This window comes from Aquarana catesbeiana, linkage group LG08 (assembly GCF_042186555.1).
Source record: "Aquarana catesbeiana isolate 2022-GZ linkage group LG08, ASM4218655v1, whole genome shotgun sequence".
In the NCBI taxonomy this organism is placed as follows: domain Eukaryota; kingdom Metazoa; phylum Chordata; class Amphibia; order Anura; family Ranidae; genus Aquarana; species Aquarana catesbeiana.
Genome location: NC_133331.1, coordinates 90,278,587 through 90,295,097, shown reverse-complemented (window position 1 = coordinate 90,295,097; position 16,511 = coordinate 90,278,587). Strand labels below are relative to the sequence as shown.

The 16,511-nt window shown below is 45.1% G+C and overlaps 1 protein-coding gene across 1 annotated transcript in view; it reads right to left on the bottom strand.

Annotated features, from left to right (window-relative positions):
• Window positions 1–15,644, bottom strand: part of LOC141105917 (arsenite methyltransferase-like) — a 106,459-nt gene extending 90,815 nt beyond the window's left edge. The window contains exon 1 of the mRNA XM_073596125.1: window positions 15,392–15,644. Within this exon, the coding sequence (XP_073452226.1) occupies window positions 15,392–15,405 (14 nt within the window). The 5' untranslated portion in view covers window positions 15,406–15,644. The remainder of the gene's footprint in view (window positions 1–15,391) is intronic.
• Between the last annotated feature and the right edge of the window lie 867 nt (window positions 15,645–16,511).

Below are 16,511 nucleotides of genomic sequence, written 5' to 3'. Positions count from 1 at the left end.
GCATTTTGCTTGTTATAGATATCTGTCAGTCTTGTACTATATTCCTAATATTGTAAAAGTTTTGTATGTACAGCATTTTTGTTTAGTAAAAGCACATTTACATACTGCAGAGGACTTAGCTTCCTTGCTTATACCGCAAAGTAACCTTGCTAGATAGATGCAAGCAAAACAATTTGGGGGCTCATCTGGGATTTGTGCTAAAATCTCAACTGAAGTAGACCTGTTTTCTGTGGTGTGTTTTGTTGCTTGTGCTGGGGGAAAATACTGCATACACTGTTTAGGAAGAGTAAGGCTGCAAAGGTTTCTGGTGTCCAGGAGGACTTGAAGGTGTGCACCCTTCCTATCTGGGCCAGAAATAGTGGATGTCTGTTGTAAAGGAGCTGGCTGGATATGCTTCTCCTTTGAACAGAGCTTGGGATGGAGTCTCTGATCTTTCCTCAGATTTTAGTCTCAAAAGTTTTGGGTTCAGTAAGGGAGATATGCAGGCAGTTGCTGTGTTTGGTTTGCACTTCCTGCATGCTCTACATATTGAATCTGAGGGAAAAGAGGGAAAAGGCAGAATTAGAAAGAGATTTACTGAAGGAGCAGCTTGCAGTAGCATTAAAGTGTTTGGAAGAAACTGCAAGCAAGGCAAAAGATTTAGATAGGAGGGTAATCAAAGTTTAACCTGCAGTGGCTTTAAAGTGTGTTCAGACCCCTGTTGGCCGAACTGAAGATTTGAATGAGCAGTGTGCAGCCCTCATAAACAAGTCTAATGGTGCCCTAACAAAGGCCAAAGGCCTGAAGCCTGTAAGCAGAAGTAGGACATGTGCCACTGTTATTTCCCATAAGCAGGAAGCTGAGGATTTGATCAGCTCAAATGACCGAGTTGAGTCAGATACAAGGAAGGCAAGGCCTATGAGCTCCAGGAGACACATGTGGATTGATTTACTTAAGGTGGGGGTCCCTAGAGAGGAAATAGATGGGATTCCTACACCAGCATTGCTTAAGAAGTGGAAGCAAGTGGTTGGGAATGGTAAATTCAGTCACATTAAGTATTTCTGTTGCCATAAAATGGGGAATTTTGCAAAAATGTTGTAACGACTGGACAACAGCAGGCTTGTGTTCTTCCCAGGACAGCACGGAGAGACATGCAGGTTTATTTATTACGTTGAAAGTCAATGCCTTTCCGTGAAAGTGTTTCAAGGCAACAGTGGGCACCCTACAATAGTTTTACAATTAAAAATGGGCAGATAGAGAAATGCGAGCAGTGAGCTGTGTTTTTGTCACAGTTGGAAGAAACATAATCTGCTTTGTCTCTTACTCTTTTCAGGTACTGAGCATCGAGAGGTGGAGCAGGCAGAGCAGATGACCATGCTAGATGGGAGGAGGCAGACCAGAAGAGAGCCTGAGGAAGATGCGGATGATTTCCTGATGGTGGCTGAATTGGAGTGGACTTGGAGTGGACCAAAAGGACAAGAGACTTTCATCTGGGACTTTCTTTACACAAACTGCCAAAGACATTGTTAACCCTGCTCAAAAGTAATGTTGCAGCCTTCCAGGGACAAGAGATGTGGAGAGCAAGGCAGAAGATGCAGGGGTCGAAAGGGAATTTGTTTCCTCCCATTTACAATACAGGGGGTTTATTTCACCCTTTCCTGGACAAAAGACTTTAAGAGATGTTGAAGTTTCCTATATTATGCTATAAAGTCAAGAGGTGGTATGTGTGGCTATGGCCACAACTAGTGACTTTATATTATATATTATTTAAGAGCATATATTTACAGAGGCTCTTCCCCTTCATTGATATGTGAAAAAAAAAAATTGGATAGGTTTTGGAGCTGAGCAGAGGAAGTAGGTGTATGCATGAAGTTGGTGGGAGGGGCTTGGGGAGCTTTTGAAAAAAATATGTGTTCGGAGGGGAAGTGTTTTGGAAGGACAAAGAGGAAGACATGGATGCGAGGAGCTCGAGAACTTTGGAGTCGTTTTGAGTTGGACTGAGCAAGGAACCAGGAAGGACATTACATCTTAAACACTAAGTTGAGTACAGGGGGTCCCCGGGTTACAAACAAGATAGGGACTTTAGGTTTGTTCTTAAGTTGAATCTGTTTGTAAGTCGGAACAGGTAAATTTTTTAAATGTAGCTCCAGCCAAAAAATCTATTTTTAAGTTTTGTAGATAACATAGGGAAGGGTTATCACCCCTGTAACATTTGTTTTGCTGTCTGTGCCCCTGTTCAGAAGATTTCACCTCACTTTCTGTCCCAATGACAATTGGATTTTGAAAATTTGGGGTTATTAGGGAAATAAGGATTGGTGATAAAGCATCAGTGGAGACACCTTTTTCCCATATTAACTCTTACAGGAGTGAATTTCCCTTCCTAGGGGTAGATTTCCTCTCGCTTCCTGTTGTCTCCCTCCGTTTGTAAGTAGGAGTCGTTTGTAAGTTGGATGTTTGTAAGTAGGGGACCCCCTGTAACTGTTTGGTTTACTTAATGCGTACATATTGTACATGTTTATATTTGTAGGCATATTTTTGTAAGCTATGAGTTGTGTTGTATTGTGCATCTTACAGTTAGTTGAGTATGTGCATTTTTTCCTGTTTAGTAAAGCATTGATACACTACATAAGTCCAAGCTTTCCTGGTTTTACCACAAGAACTTTAAGCACTAGGCCTCCACGCTATAGCCGAAAGATGGCTACAGCGCGGACCCCAATTGCCGGGAGGGCGTCCCTGGACGTCCTCCTGTTTACTTCCGCGATGTCCGCGGGCATGCATCGGGGAAATTCTGTGTTGGCCATGTCTCTTGGACACAGCCAGTCGCAGATCGCGCGATCGGAGCTTCTAATGAGAGATAATCTCAAGTGTAAACATATGAAATCATCTCTCATTGCCGGCTCTCTCTCCTCACACAGAGATTGTGTGTGAGGAGAGAGAGGATCTGTGTTAAATCGTGAGTGCCAAACTTTATGTAAAAATACAGTGAAAACATATATCAGAGCCCAACAGTGCCCATACAGTGCCACATCAGTGCCATTGGTGTCACAGTGCCATCTGTCATCAGTGCCATCTATCAGTGCCATCTGTCACCAGTGCCATCTATCAGTGCCATCTGTCAGTGCCATCTGTCGACAGTGCCATCTGTCAGTGTCACCTGCCACATCAGTGCCACCTGTCAGTGTCACCTGCCACATCAGTGCCACCTGTCAGTGTCACCTGCCATATCAGTGCCACATGTCATCAGTGCCACATCAGTGCCACGTGTCATCAGTGCCACGTATCAGTGCCATCTGCCAGTGTCACGTGTCATCAGTGCCACGTATCAGTGCCATCTGCCATTGTCACGTGTCATCAGTGCCACGTATCAGTGCCATCTGTCGTCAGTGCCATCTGTCGTCAGTGCCATCTGTCATCAGTGCCACCTGTCATCAGTGCCACCTGTCAGTGTCACCTGCCACATCAGTGCCACCTGTCTGTCCCCTGCCACATCAGTGTCACCTGTCAGTGTCACCTACCACATCAGTGTCACATATCATCAGTGCCACGTATCAGTGCCATCTGTCACCAGTGCAATCTGCCAGTGTCACGTGTCATCAGTGCCACATATCAGTGCCATTTGTCATCACTAAGAATGTCACAAAGATTATTTTCAGCCGAAGAGGCATACAATATTCTTGCGGCCGACAAGAGCAACGGGGAGGTCTCCGCTTAGGATTCCTCATTTTCAGATTCTGAGTCTGACGTGGACTAGGAGCCTGTCCTAAGCAGTGGAACACTGACAGCCTCAGAGGAGGATGAGAGTCCGCCCGCCAGACGAAGGCGTACTGGTGAGGAGGCAGTGCCATCCACCTGCACCGCAATGCCACCCGCCAACACCGCAGTGCCATCCACCAGCACCGCAGTACCTCGGCAAAGGCCACGTACCAGTGGGGTGTCACCTCAGTCCCAAAGGGTTAGGTCCCATGCCAGCCTTCCCTATTCCCCCCAGAACCCCTAATGGCTTCCTCCTAATTCAGGAGAAGCTATCATTCCCCCTTTCACTGCCCAGCCAGGAGTCCAGGTGGACACAGAAAATTTTTCACCAATAGATTTTTTCAACCTTATTTTTACTGAGGACATGCTTGCATCAATTGTGGCCCAGTGCAACCTATATGCCCAACAATTTATAACAAGTAACCCAACGTCCTATTATGCCCGTCCCTACGAGTGGAGAGCCCTAACAGTGGAGGAGTTTAAATTTTTTTTGGGCCTCACATTCTGTATGGGACTAACCAAAAAAAATGTATTACGTTCCTATTGGTCTACCCTCCCCATCCACCACATGCCCATCTTTTCATCATCTTTTCATAATGCCCAGGACCAGAAATCTCATGATTATGAGATTCCTACACTACAATGATAATACCCAGTACCCTCCCCGAAATGACCCAAATTTTGACAAGCTTTATAAAATTCGGCCACTACTAAAATATTTTTCTGATATCTTCCCCCAGTTGTTTACCTTAGACCAACACATATGCGTGGATGAGTCCCTTGTCAAATTTACTGGCAGGCTGGGCATAAAACAATTTATCCCCACCAAAAGGGCCCGCTATGGGGTGAAGATGTATAAATTGTGCGACCGAGCTACAGGGTATACAAAGGGAAGGACACCCAGCTGCATCCCCCTAATTGCCCAGACTACATAGGAACCAGAGGGAACGTTGTTTGGGAACTCATAAACCCACTCCTGGAGAATGGCTACCATTTGTATGTGGACAATTTTTACACCAGTTTGCCCCTGTTCTGCAACCTTCACAAAAAGAACACTCCAGCATGTGGTACCGTAAGGAAGAACCACAAGGGCTTTCCTCAAAGCCTCGTCAACAAGAAGCTAAGAAGAGGGGAGATGGCGAGTTTACGGAATGAGGAAATTCTGGCTGTGAAGTGGAGGGACAGAAGGGATGTCTATGTGCTTTCATCAATCCACAATAATACCGTCGTGGAGATCACCAGGAGGAATGGCCGAATCCAAAAGCCATCATGTATCCACGAATACAACATGTTCATGGGGGGTGTCGACTTCAACGACCAGATGCTTGAACCCTACCTTGCCACGAAACAAACATACCAGTGGTATAAAAAAAAAAATTCAATTTATTTGTTTAATTTGGACATATACCACAGCCAGGTTATTTATCACAAATCCACTGCAAACCCCAAATCCTTCCTTGGCTACCAGGAGGAAATCATCATTGCCCTTGTATTCCCGAATGTCCCACCAGAAACCATTTGATCCGATGTGATTAGCAGACTCTCCGAACGCCACTTTCCCGAAAAAATCCCTCCCAGACCAACAGGCCAAAAACAGCAGAAAAAATGCTGGGTGTGCACTAAAGGAGGAGTGAGAAGAGAAACCACTTTTAATTGTGCCCAATGTCCTTCCCAACCAGGCCTCTGCATAGTTGACTGTTTCTGCCTTTACCATAATTCACTAAATTATTAGTGAATTATGGTAAACATAACCATCACTTTCTGCCATTTACCTTCACACCCCTTATGCCTCTACTTGCTCTGTAACTGACCCTGGCTTGTTATTCGACCACGCTTCTGCCTACCGATTCTGTTCATATCTCTGCCTGATCTGGAACTGACCCTGGCTTTTTATTCAACCATTCTTCTGCCTACCGATTCTGTTCATACCTCTGCCTGATCTGGAACTGACCCTGGCTTGTTATTCGACCACGCTTCTGCCTACCGATTATGTACATACCTCTGCCTGATCTGGAACTGACCCTGGGCTGTTTGACCATCCTTTTTGCCTGCCTCTTGGACTGATCTTGTACCCTGCCACTGGACTAGTGGGATTCATAACGCAGGGGGTCTCACATATGTTAGGGGCTCCAGAATTGTTTTTCTGGATGAAGAAAACATTTTTTGTTGTTTTCTCATTCCTAGATTAGGGTCTGGAGACTTGGAGGCTTCAAAGAGATTTGGGTGGGAGAAGCCTCTACCCCTGTCCCCATTCTGTCCTGAACGAGGCCCTACTTCTGCCTGTTGCCTGTAGGACCTATGGCATCATGCCTCTGCCTGTCGCATGAACTGACCACACCACATGGATGGACCATGTTCCTGCCTACTACCAGGATCAATATTTTGGCACTGCTGACAATCTCTGCCTGCACTGACCCTGGACTGTATATGGACAGTATTCCTGCCTGCTGCCTGTACTGACTATGGACAGTGTTCCTGCCTGTTGCCTGGACAATTGCGTTCGCTTTTGCTGACCAAGTCCCTGCTTGCTGCCTGGACCAGTGCTATCCTCCTGTGGACAACTGTGCTACTAAAACCACAGGTAATTTTTTTTTTTACCCTTTGCTCAGCAGAATGTATTTTGGGGTGTAATTCTTGGTATATGTATGCTATGTGTCCCTAGAACACCTGACGGTGTTCCTTGTATGTGGCCAGGCTGTGTAAAAGTCTCACACATGTGGTATCGCCATACTCAGGAGGAGTAGCAAAATGTATTTTGGGGTGTCATTTTTGCTATGTACATGCTATGTGTTGGAAATATCTTATAAATGGACAACTTTGTGTAAAAAAAATGCGTTTTAATTTTTTTTCACATTTTCCAAAAACTTCTGGATAAAAATGAACCGTTCAAAAGACTCATTATGCCTCATAGATTATACGTTGGGGGGTTAGCTTTCCAAATGGAGTCATTTCCATTGTCCTAGTACTCCAGTGCCTTCAAAACTGTAATAGGTAGTCAACAAGTTAGATGTGTCATTTATGCTCCTAGAAAATCTGATGGTCCTCCCTGCATGTAGGGCCTCTCTATGTAGCTGGGCTGTGAAAAAGTCCCACACATATGGTATCGCCATACTTACGAGGAGTAGCAGAATGTATTTTGGGGCGTCATTTGTGGTATACACATGCCATGTGAGAGAAATAACCTATTACAATGACAATTTTGTGGGGAGAAAAAAATCTTCATTTTGCAAAGAATTGTGGGAAAAAATGACAACATCAAAAACCTCACCATGCATCTTACTAAATACCTTGGAATGTCTACTTTCAAAAAAGGGGTCATTTGGGGGGTATTTGTACTTTCCTGGCTTGTTCGGGTCGCAAGAAATGAGATAGGCCACCAGTACATCAGGTGTGATCAATTTTTTATGATTTGCACCACAACTTGTAGACTCTATAATTTTCACACAGACCAAATAATATCCACTAATTTGGGTTATTTTTACCAAAGATATGTAGCGGTATAAATTGTGGCCAAAATTTATGAAGAAAAATTAATAATTTGCAAAATTTTATCACAGAAACTAAGAAAAATGCGTTTTTTCCCCAAAATTTTCTGTCTTTTTTCATTTATAGCGCAAAAGATAAAAAACCCAGAGGTGATCAAATACCACCAAAAGAAAGTTCTATTTGTATGAAAAAAAGGACAAAAAATGCATTTGGATACAGTATTACATGACTGAGTAATTGTCATTCAAAGTGTGAGAGCACTGAAAGCTGAAAATTGGTCTGGTCACGAGGGGGGTTTAAATGCCCAGTTGTCAAGTGGTTAATAGATAGACGCAAAGCATAACACTACTCTGGTGTGTTTGGCAATGAAGGCCTTGGGTCATAACAAAAAGCAGAGACATATGAATTGCAAAAGCCTGAAATGGCTGCGATCTCCCAGGAACCAGTCTAAAAGAGGTATCTTGGACTCAGTTGTGGTAGGTGAAGCTGAGGCAGAAGCAGAAGAAGGAGCAGGACAGGAGACAGGTGAACTAGCCAAGGACTCAATAGTTTTTTTCAATGAAAATATCCTCCTTGGATGTCTTGAACAGAAGACATACGTTCAGAAATCTGCCCGCAAAGCATTAAAGTGAAGAACTGTATCCATTAGCCAATTGCATTGCTGTGTTTTACCATTATGGTGCCACCTAGCAGGTGACGCAGGCTCATTTGAGGTGCAGAGTCCAAATGACAGCTGGTCTTCACCAGAGCTCCTAATGGTGGGGATGAGCTGAAGATCTTGGGGGTCCCAGTTTTCTTTGATGCAAACTGTCACCAGGTTTCCCCACTAAGGGGATATCTGGAACAGAATGACTATAGGGTGGAGACTGTACATGAAATGTTAAGCGGGACAATAGTTAGGGTGAGGTGGGCTGGTGGCAGGCAATAGGTTAGTCAGGTCCAGGCAGAGGTCATAGCTAGGTGACAAGCAAGAAAGTAGCCAGGTTCAAGTAGAGGATCTGGGCAGGTGGCAAGCGAGAGAGAAGTCAGGTCAATCCATGTCAGCAACAAGCAAGGCAAGTAGGAAGGATAATAGCTCTTTCTGCACAAAGGGTAGTTGGCAATAAGACACAGCACATGCCACTTCAAAGGTTGGAGCTTAAAGTGGTTGTAAAAATTAAAGTTTTCTATGCGTGACGGTAAAAAAAACTCCTCTGTGCAGCAGCACCCCCAATACTTACCTGAGCCCGATCTTCATCCAGCGATGTGCATGAGAGCCTCAGCTCTCCAGGGACTCTTCCTCCTCATTGGCTGAGACAGCAGCGTGAGACATTGGCACCCTGGTCTATACCTTTTTACCTGACATTCAGGAATGGGAACAGAATCTGGACAATCTTAGGGAAGGTTGTATGAGACTTATAGACTTCAGTTGTTGCTATGGGAGACTTCATCCGAAATGTCACATTGGTAACAGGTTTAGCAATAGGTGTAACAGCTTGGGTTTACGTTTCAGAATGTGAAAAGAAAATGGGATCTGATGTTACTGTGTTTCCAGAGGTCAGTGCAGGAGGAAAGGCTCATGTAGCAATTTGGAGACAGCAATCAGGAATGAAAAACTATTCACAGGGTTTCATTATTTAAACCTGGGCAGTGGAACAAAAACATAACTTTTAAGACTTGTTTCCCAGGGAAGTGAGTCTTTGAAACCTGGAGGACTACTACTCTCAGCAGACAGGATTCCGCTAGTACATAAAGACTGAGACATGGTGAATGTTATGTTTGCAGAGCTTGTTAACCTGTAAATGTCCAATCTCTAGTCTAGGCATGTCACTGGGGTCCATGGTCTGAGTAGACTGTTATGTATGGCTGGGGATCATGGGCCCTACGTGTATCTTGTATACTGGATGGTGGCGTAGTGACCAGATTCAGAAAAGCATTAAGGTGTAGAATTACAGGCAGGTGTGCAGGGGTATCTGTGCAGGCAAGCAAAATTCACTTGCGGCACAGGGGTGCTGGGCTAACAGGGAGACAGGAGTGCAGGGCTGTCTTACAGCAGTGAAGAGCTGGGCTTACAGGAACACAGGCAGTGTTGCCAATTCCCCACACTTTTTTTTTTTTTACTAACAAAACATAGAAAGTTTACTGACAAAGTGCATTTTTTTATTGGCATCCTGAAATATGATAGAAACTCCAATTAGAAACTAAGATGATGGATATTTAGCCACTTCAGCTCTGGAAGATTTTACCACCTTCATGACCATGCCATTTTTTAGCTATTTGGCACTGCGCTAATTTAACTGGTAATTGCGTGGTCATGCAAAGCTTTATCCAAACAAAATTTATATAATTTTTTTCACACAAATAGAGCTTTCTTTTGGTGGTAAAACAATATTTTTTACTTTCTGCTATAAAACCTGTAGCACTGTCCCCATAGGGCTTGCTTACTTCAAAGGCCTCTCTCTGGTTACCTGCAGCTGGTTGCCAATGGTTCCCAATTAGTTGCTGAGGATCCCCACTTGGGTGCAGAGGGTTCCTACTTAGTTGCTGAGGGTCCCCCACCCAGTTGCTCAGGGGTTCCCACTGAATAGATTCGGGGACCCCGCGGATCCGCAGGTTCTGTCGGCGTTCCCTATTCCCCAAATCTTCTTGTTGCATTTGTAGTTGAGATACTGCATTTTTGAGGTTAGCATTTTCGTCCTCTAAAAACATGGACATATTGTACTGTGTTATCAAACTTAGATTCCAGTGTGTCTGTGTGGTCTCCCAATTGATCAATTTCCCCCCTGAGTTCATGAGCGATCTTTCCTACCTCTTTAGCGATGTTTGGGGTTAAACTCTGGAGCAAGACTTGCAGCTTCAAATCCAGAACCTCCACAGTCACCATCGTTACTGCAGTAGGCTGATCGGATAGTTGTGGTTTGTGTGAGGGCCGTTCAGCGAACAAAGAAGGATCGACAAGCGGGAGGGTGTCAGCCGACTCAGCAGTATCCACCAGTGTTCCTGAGGCCGGGGATTGCGACCTAAGCAGGAAGCGATCCATGAGTTGGGAAGGCTTGAGCATGGCCTGCAGTGTGTGCCTCTGGTAGATGTGTCTCTGATCACCAATCTTACCAATAAAATGCCTGCAGGGTAGCTGGATGGTTCCTGGGTTGAGTGAGAGGGCTCCCGGAGCTTTGGACACTGTTGTATCAGAGCAGGAGCTACGGATTAAGGAACGAAGGTCGAAGCTCTGATCTTATGCGTCCGCCATCTTACGAGCTGTGCATGCGCCCCCCTACAGTCCCCCTTTCATCAGAGTCTGCAGAGCCCCTTACATCAGAGTCCACAGAATTTTACTGTAAGGGGGAGCTCTGTGGACTCTAGTGTAAAGGGGAACCCTGATTTAAGGGGGTGCTCTGATGTAAGGAGGAATGCTGTGGACTCTGGTGTAAAGGGGAACTCTGATGTAAGGGGATCTCTGCTCACCAAAGCCCCCTTTACATCAGAGTCTGCAGAGCACCCCTTAAATCTGAGGTCCTCTTACATTATTGTACTCATTCAGAGGCAGGAGAGATAAGGGAGGAGGTGAATGGATGGCTGTGAGCTCACTCACCCCAAGAAGTAGGGAGGCCCGTGCAGTCTGCATATCCTCCAAGTTCATTCTCCATGCTGTTCCCGGCTGCTGGGCTGCCCCTCCCACTCATCCCCGGCTTCACCGCCCAGGCGCCCACTCATCCCCAGCTTTCCCGATCACACTACAGTCAGTGGGCACACACAGGAGGACAGGGGCGGGAGGAAGAGTAGATCTAGCTCTCTGTCTCTTCTCCTGTCCGTGCAAGGAGAGGGGGGGCTAGCGGGCTGTCAGTGCTGGCTCTGTCTGGGCAGTGTAAGTGAGAATGTAACAGGCACTCTCCACTTACAACTGCAGCCAGTAACCCCGCCATGGATCCGCCTTTTGGGCCCTTCCCCATAGTGGTGGAATGCCAGGGCCCAGTCGCATGTGCGACTGCTGCAACTCTGGTAGTTCTGCCACTGCCTGAAAACAATGAGAAGACCTAACCAATAGATCCTGCTCCCTGGTAGGCAGAGAGCACTCTAAGTTTTACCTGACCATCTTCCTGGTAAGCAGAAAGATCAAAAACTATACTTGGTTTGTGTGAAAGTTATAGTGTCTACAAACTATGAGATATACTATATACTGGAATTTGTAGTTATTTATTTTTCTTAACAGTAATGTAATGGCAGCGATCAGCATCTTATAATGGGACTTCGGTGGGAAATCTGACACTAACTCACGCTGGGGTGGGAGGGCGACTGACTAACTGCCACTGACATCACCAGTGAAATTATTACAGTGATCAGTGCTAATAATATGCACTTTACTAATGACACTGGGGAGGAAGGGGTTAACACCTAGGGCAATCAAGGGGTTAAATGTGTGTCTAACAAGTGTTTATGTGTGTGTGTAGCACCCTGGGGTTTAATCAGGGAGCTCCTCACAAATTTACTTGCCAAGAGTAGTTATCTTGGTCGATTGATAGAGATCTATTGATATCTCCCTAAGTTTGGCCTTGTTGCACTTTTCTCTTCTACCACTAGGTGGCCAGGTACTTGGTGGTACTAGATATGAGAAGGGCAACCCAAGGTCAGGTTATAAGTATATCGGGTATCTCAGCCAATGGGCAGGGGTTTTCTTGAATCCCCTGCTGGGATAACCTATATATGCGGGTGAGGTCAGGTGATCTATATTCTGTGCCAACTGGACGGCTATCTGGGTGGACGTGTGTCGTGCGCGCTGGGGTGCTAGGCTGGAGATTGGGGCTATCCCAGGGGCATCTGCTGCTAGGCTGTGTGAGGGCCTATCCAGAAGCAAAGAGAGCAGTGCAGGGTTGGGATTGCGGCGTGCAGTCCAACCAGAAGTGATGGTTCTGCCGGCTGGAGAACCTGTCAGTGGTCAGAGGTAGAAGAGAAGCTGTCGCCACAAAGGGGCCAACCACCTTTACCAGGGACCCCAGTGAGTAACTGAAGCAAGTACTGGAACCACATTCTCACCAAAAGAGCATGGTGGAGAATCAGGAAACTTCAGGCGGGGATCAAGTCAGGGACCCAACCCGCGGAGGAGACGCTTACAGAGCAGCCTTGTGCATCAAGCCAAGGAAATCGCCAGTTAGCAGGGGTGAAGCTTGAGAAGTATCTGGAGTGCTAAGCTAGGGACCCAGCAAAGAAGCAGGGGTGACGCTTGAGGGAGATACCACTGCAAACCTTGGAGGAGCTCAAGGGATTCAGAGTCAATGAATCAGAGTGTTTTATGAGAGACTGGGAGCTCAGTGTTGAAGAACTACAAGAGGCAGTTGTAGTGGAGCTGAAAGGACTGTTACGTTTAAGTTAGGAACTGTTAAAGACTGTTACCATAGGAGACAGCATTCCTGCAAATGCAGACGTGGCTTCTTGCTGGGACCTTTACTGCATGGCTGTTCTCTTATTGAAGTCTCAGAGTCTGCCAATTGAATTAACAACTGACTAAGGGTGTCTTGACCCTAACCCTCTTCCCTCCATAAGTACAAAAAAAGACTGTTAAGAGAAATAAAAACCTCTTTTACATCCAAGAAATGTCTTGCGCCCAATAACTTTGTCCACCTTGCACCCACTATGCCTTGCACCCACTATGCCATAGACTGGACAAGGCCAGAGACTTTGCTACATGTGTACTGTGTGCTACTTTAACTGGCATCTAGTTGTTTTCATTCCCTGCTTAGCAGGGAATAAACAAAGAACGAGATCCCCTGTCACTGAACACAGCTCTGTGTTGTTTACTTTCACAGAGCTGTGTTCGGGAAGGCTCAGAGCCGATCATCGGGTGCCAGCAGTCAATCATTGGCCGGGACCCAGTGATTGGCATGTGCATACCTCCCAACTTTCTGAGATGGGAATGAGGGAAACCTATTAGCAAAAGTATGTAGGAACAGGGCACACGCCCCCTTAAAGGATTATTGTACAAAAAAGACAAGTGTTTTTGTAACATTATTATTCCATTATATTGGCTTTTGGAATTTACAAATGCAATTTAGAAATTGGATGAAAGGTTTAGCACTGGCAGACACATTTTGATAAATAGTGCATTTTTCATACAACTACCTGAATATAGCTGTATATAACTACCTGCATGCGCCTTCTGCCCAAGCACGTAGATCACGTACTAGGCACCCGATCCAGCGCAGGGAAGCCACTTTGCCGCCATACATCCTCATGATGCGGTCGGCAAGCGGTTAAGCAATAACACCAAAATAAAGAAGTAATCTGTCAAACCTAGTCAATGAGAGGATGATTAGATTATGAAAGATCAGGGGAACCCTGGAATAAAGCAGAAAAACAACGTGCACCATGGCAATTGGTGGTCATGGTCAGGTTAAGAGAGGGGAGAGAAGTGGGTAAATAGAGGAGGAGAGAGAGAGAGAGATTGAGAGGGGATTAGAGGGTGGGTCATTCATAAGTATTTGCTGCCCTGGCTACGGGAATAAATAAACATGATATACAGTGGGGATGGAAAGTATTTAGACCCCCTTGAATTTTTCACTCTTTGTTATATTGCAGCCATTTGCTAAAATCATTTAAGTTCATTTTTTTTCCCCATTAATGTACACACAGCACCCCATATTGACAGAAAAACACAGAATTGTAGAATTTTTGCAGATTTATTAAAAAAGAAAAACTGAAATATCACATGGTCCTAAGTATTCAGACCCTTTGCTCAGTATTTAGTAGAAGCACCCTTTTTATCTAGTACAGCCATGAGTCTTTTTGGGAAAGATGCAACAAGTTTTTCACACCTGGATTTGGGGATCCTCTGCCATTTCTCCTTGCAGATCCTCTCCAGTTCTGTCAGGTTGGATGGTAAATGTTGGTGGACAGCCATTTTTAGGTCTCTCCAGAGATGCTCAATTGGGTTTAAGTCAGGGCTCTGGCTGGGCCATTCAAGAACAGTCACGGAGTTGTTGTGAAGCCACTCCTTCATTATTTTAGCTGTGTGCTTAGGGTCATTGTCTTGTTGGAAGGTAAACCTTCGGCCCAGTCTGAGGTCCTGAGCACTCTGGAGAAGGTTTTCGTCCAAGATATCCCTGTACTTGGCCACATTCATCTTTCCCTCGATTGCAACCATTCGTCCGTCCCTGCAGCTGAAAAACACCCCCACAGCATGATGCTGCCACCACCATGCTTCACTGTTGGGACTGTATTGGACAGGTGATGAGCAGTGCCTGGTTTTCTCCACACATACCGCTTAGAATTAAGGCCAAAAAGTGCTATCTTGGTCTCATCAGACCAGAGAATCTTATTTCTCACCATCTTAGAGTCCTTCAGGTGTTTTTAAGCAAACTCCATGCGGGCTTTCATGTGTCTTGCACTGAGGAGAGGCTTCCGTCGGGCCACTCTGCCATAAAGCCCCGACTGGTGGAGCGCTGCAGTGATGGTTGACTTTCTACAACTTTCTCCCATCTCCTGACTGCATCTCTGGAGCTCAGCCACAGTGATCTTTGGGTTCTTCTTTACCTCTCTCACCAAGGCTCTTCTCCCCCCGATAGCTCAGTTTGGCCGGACGGCCAGCTCTAGGAAGGGTTCTGGTCATCCCAAATGTCTTCCATTTAAGGATTATGGCGGCCACTGTGCTCTTAGGAACCTTAAGTGCAGCAGAAATTTTTTGTAACCTTGGCCAGATCTGTGCCTTGCCACAACTCTGTCTCTGAACTCTTCAGGCAGTTCCTTTGACCTCATGATTCTCATTTCTCTGACATGCACTGTGAGCTGTAAGGTTTAATATAGACAGGTTGTGGCTTTCCTAATCAAGTCCAATCAGTATAATTAAACACAGCTGGGCTCAAATGAAGGTGTAGAACCATCTCAAGGATGATCAGAAGAAATGGACAGCACCTGAGTTAAGTATATGAGTGTCACAGCAAAGGGTCTGAATGCTTAGGACCATGTGATATTTCAGTTTTTCTTTTTTAATAAATCTGCAAAAATGTTAACAATTCTGTGTTTTTCTGTCAATATGGGGTGCTGTGTGTACATTAATGAGGAAAAAATTAACTTAAATGATTTTAGCAAATGGCTGCAATATAACAAAGAGTGAAAAATGTAAGGGGGTCTGAATACTTTCCATCCCCGCTGTATAACGAAGACCTACAACAGTTGAAAAAATTGTGATAGATAGAAATCTTACCTGGAATGTGACATTTCCAACTGGTTAATGACTGTGGCAGCTGCTCTGCTTTGTACAAGTCCTCTATATGACTATTTAGAATCTCACTTTTCCAGAAAAGAGGACTGGTTCTTTTACTATCATTCACAAAACCCAGAGAAAATGCAGCGTCCAGGCTTGGAGCATTTGTGTACTTGTGACAAAACTGTCATTCCCTTTAAAAATAACTTACACCTGTGCAATAGTAACTCTGAGGCAGGGTGGTTATAATGGTTAAGTGAACTTTAACCCATCCTACAGAGTGAGCTGAAAGGCAATAAAGTAAACACGCACTGGATAACATTGCAAAGTCATACTTCTAGCACAAGACGTGAAGAAGTAAGCACACTACCTTAGTGGTGTATGTATTACTGGTACCGATTATGTACTACTAAACAATGTAATTTACCAATGTATGAAAGTTTCTGGATTATAAGCAACAACTAGATCCCGAGTGGATACATTTTTTTTATTGTCATCATGCACAACTAACCATGGATGAATGGCTCAGTTCAGAAGAGTAACTAGAACTTTCGGGGCCAGTGCATAAACCTCAACATGCCTCGTGGGTCATGAATGACTTGCTATTATCTCTTCATGATATTCAGGAGGATCTGTTGAAGACTTCCGTAGAATATTTCCGCTTTAAAGCTGTCTCCTCCCCGGTGACCCTGTGGGGGGCCTACAAGTCTGTACTTAGGGGTCATATTATTCAGCTAACAACAAAACGTAAAAGGGAACGCCAACAGCTTAAAAAAAAATTGGAATCCCGGCTAGAATCTATCTCAACCGCTTTTAAACAAACCCCCACACCTGCCAATCGTAAACTTTTGGACCAGGCTCGCACGGAATTAGACTTATGTCTTACCAATCAGGCAGAACACGCACAGCGCTGGTCTCGCCAGCATTGGTATATGAAAGCAAACAAACCAAATGCAATGCTGGCCAGGGGGTTACGTACTTTTCATTCCAAACCCAAACCTATTACATTGTGCACCCAACATATTATACTTACTAGCAACCCAGTGCGGATACTAGACGAGTTCTGCCATAGACTCACTATTTTGTACTCTGCCCAAGGCCTCACCAACGAACAGGACAT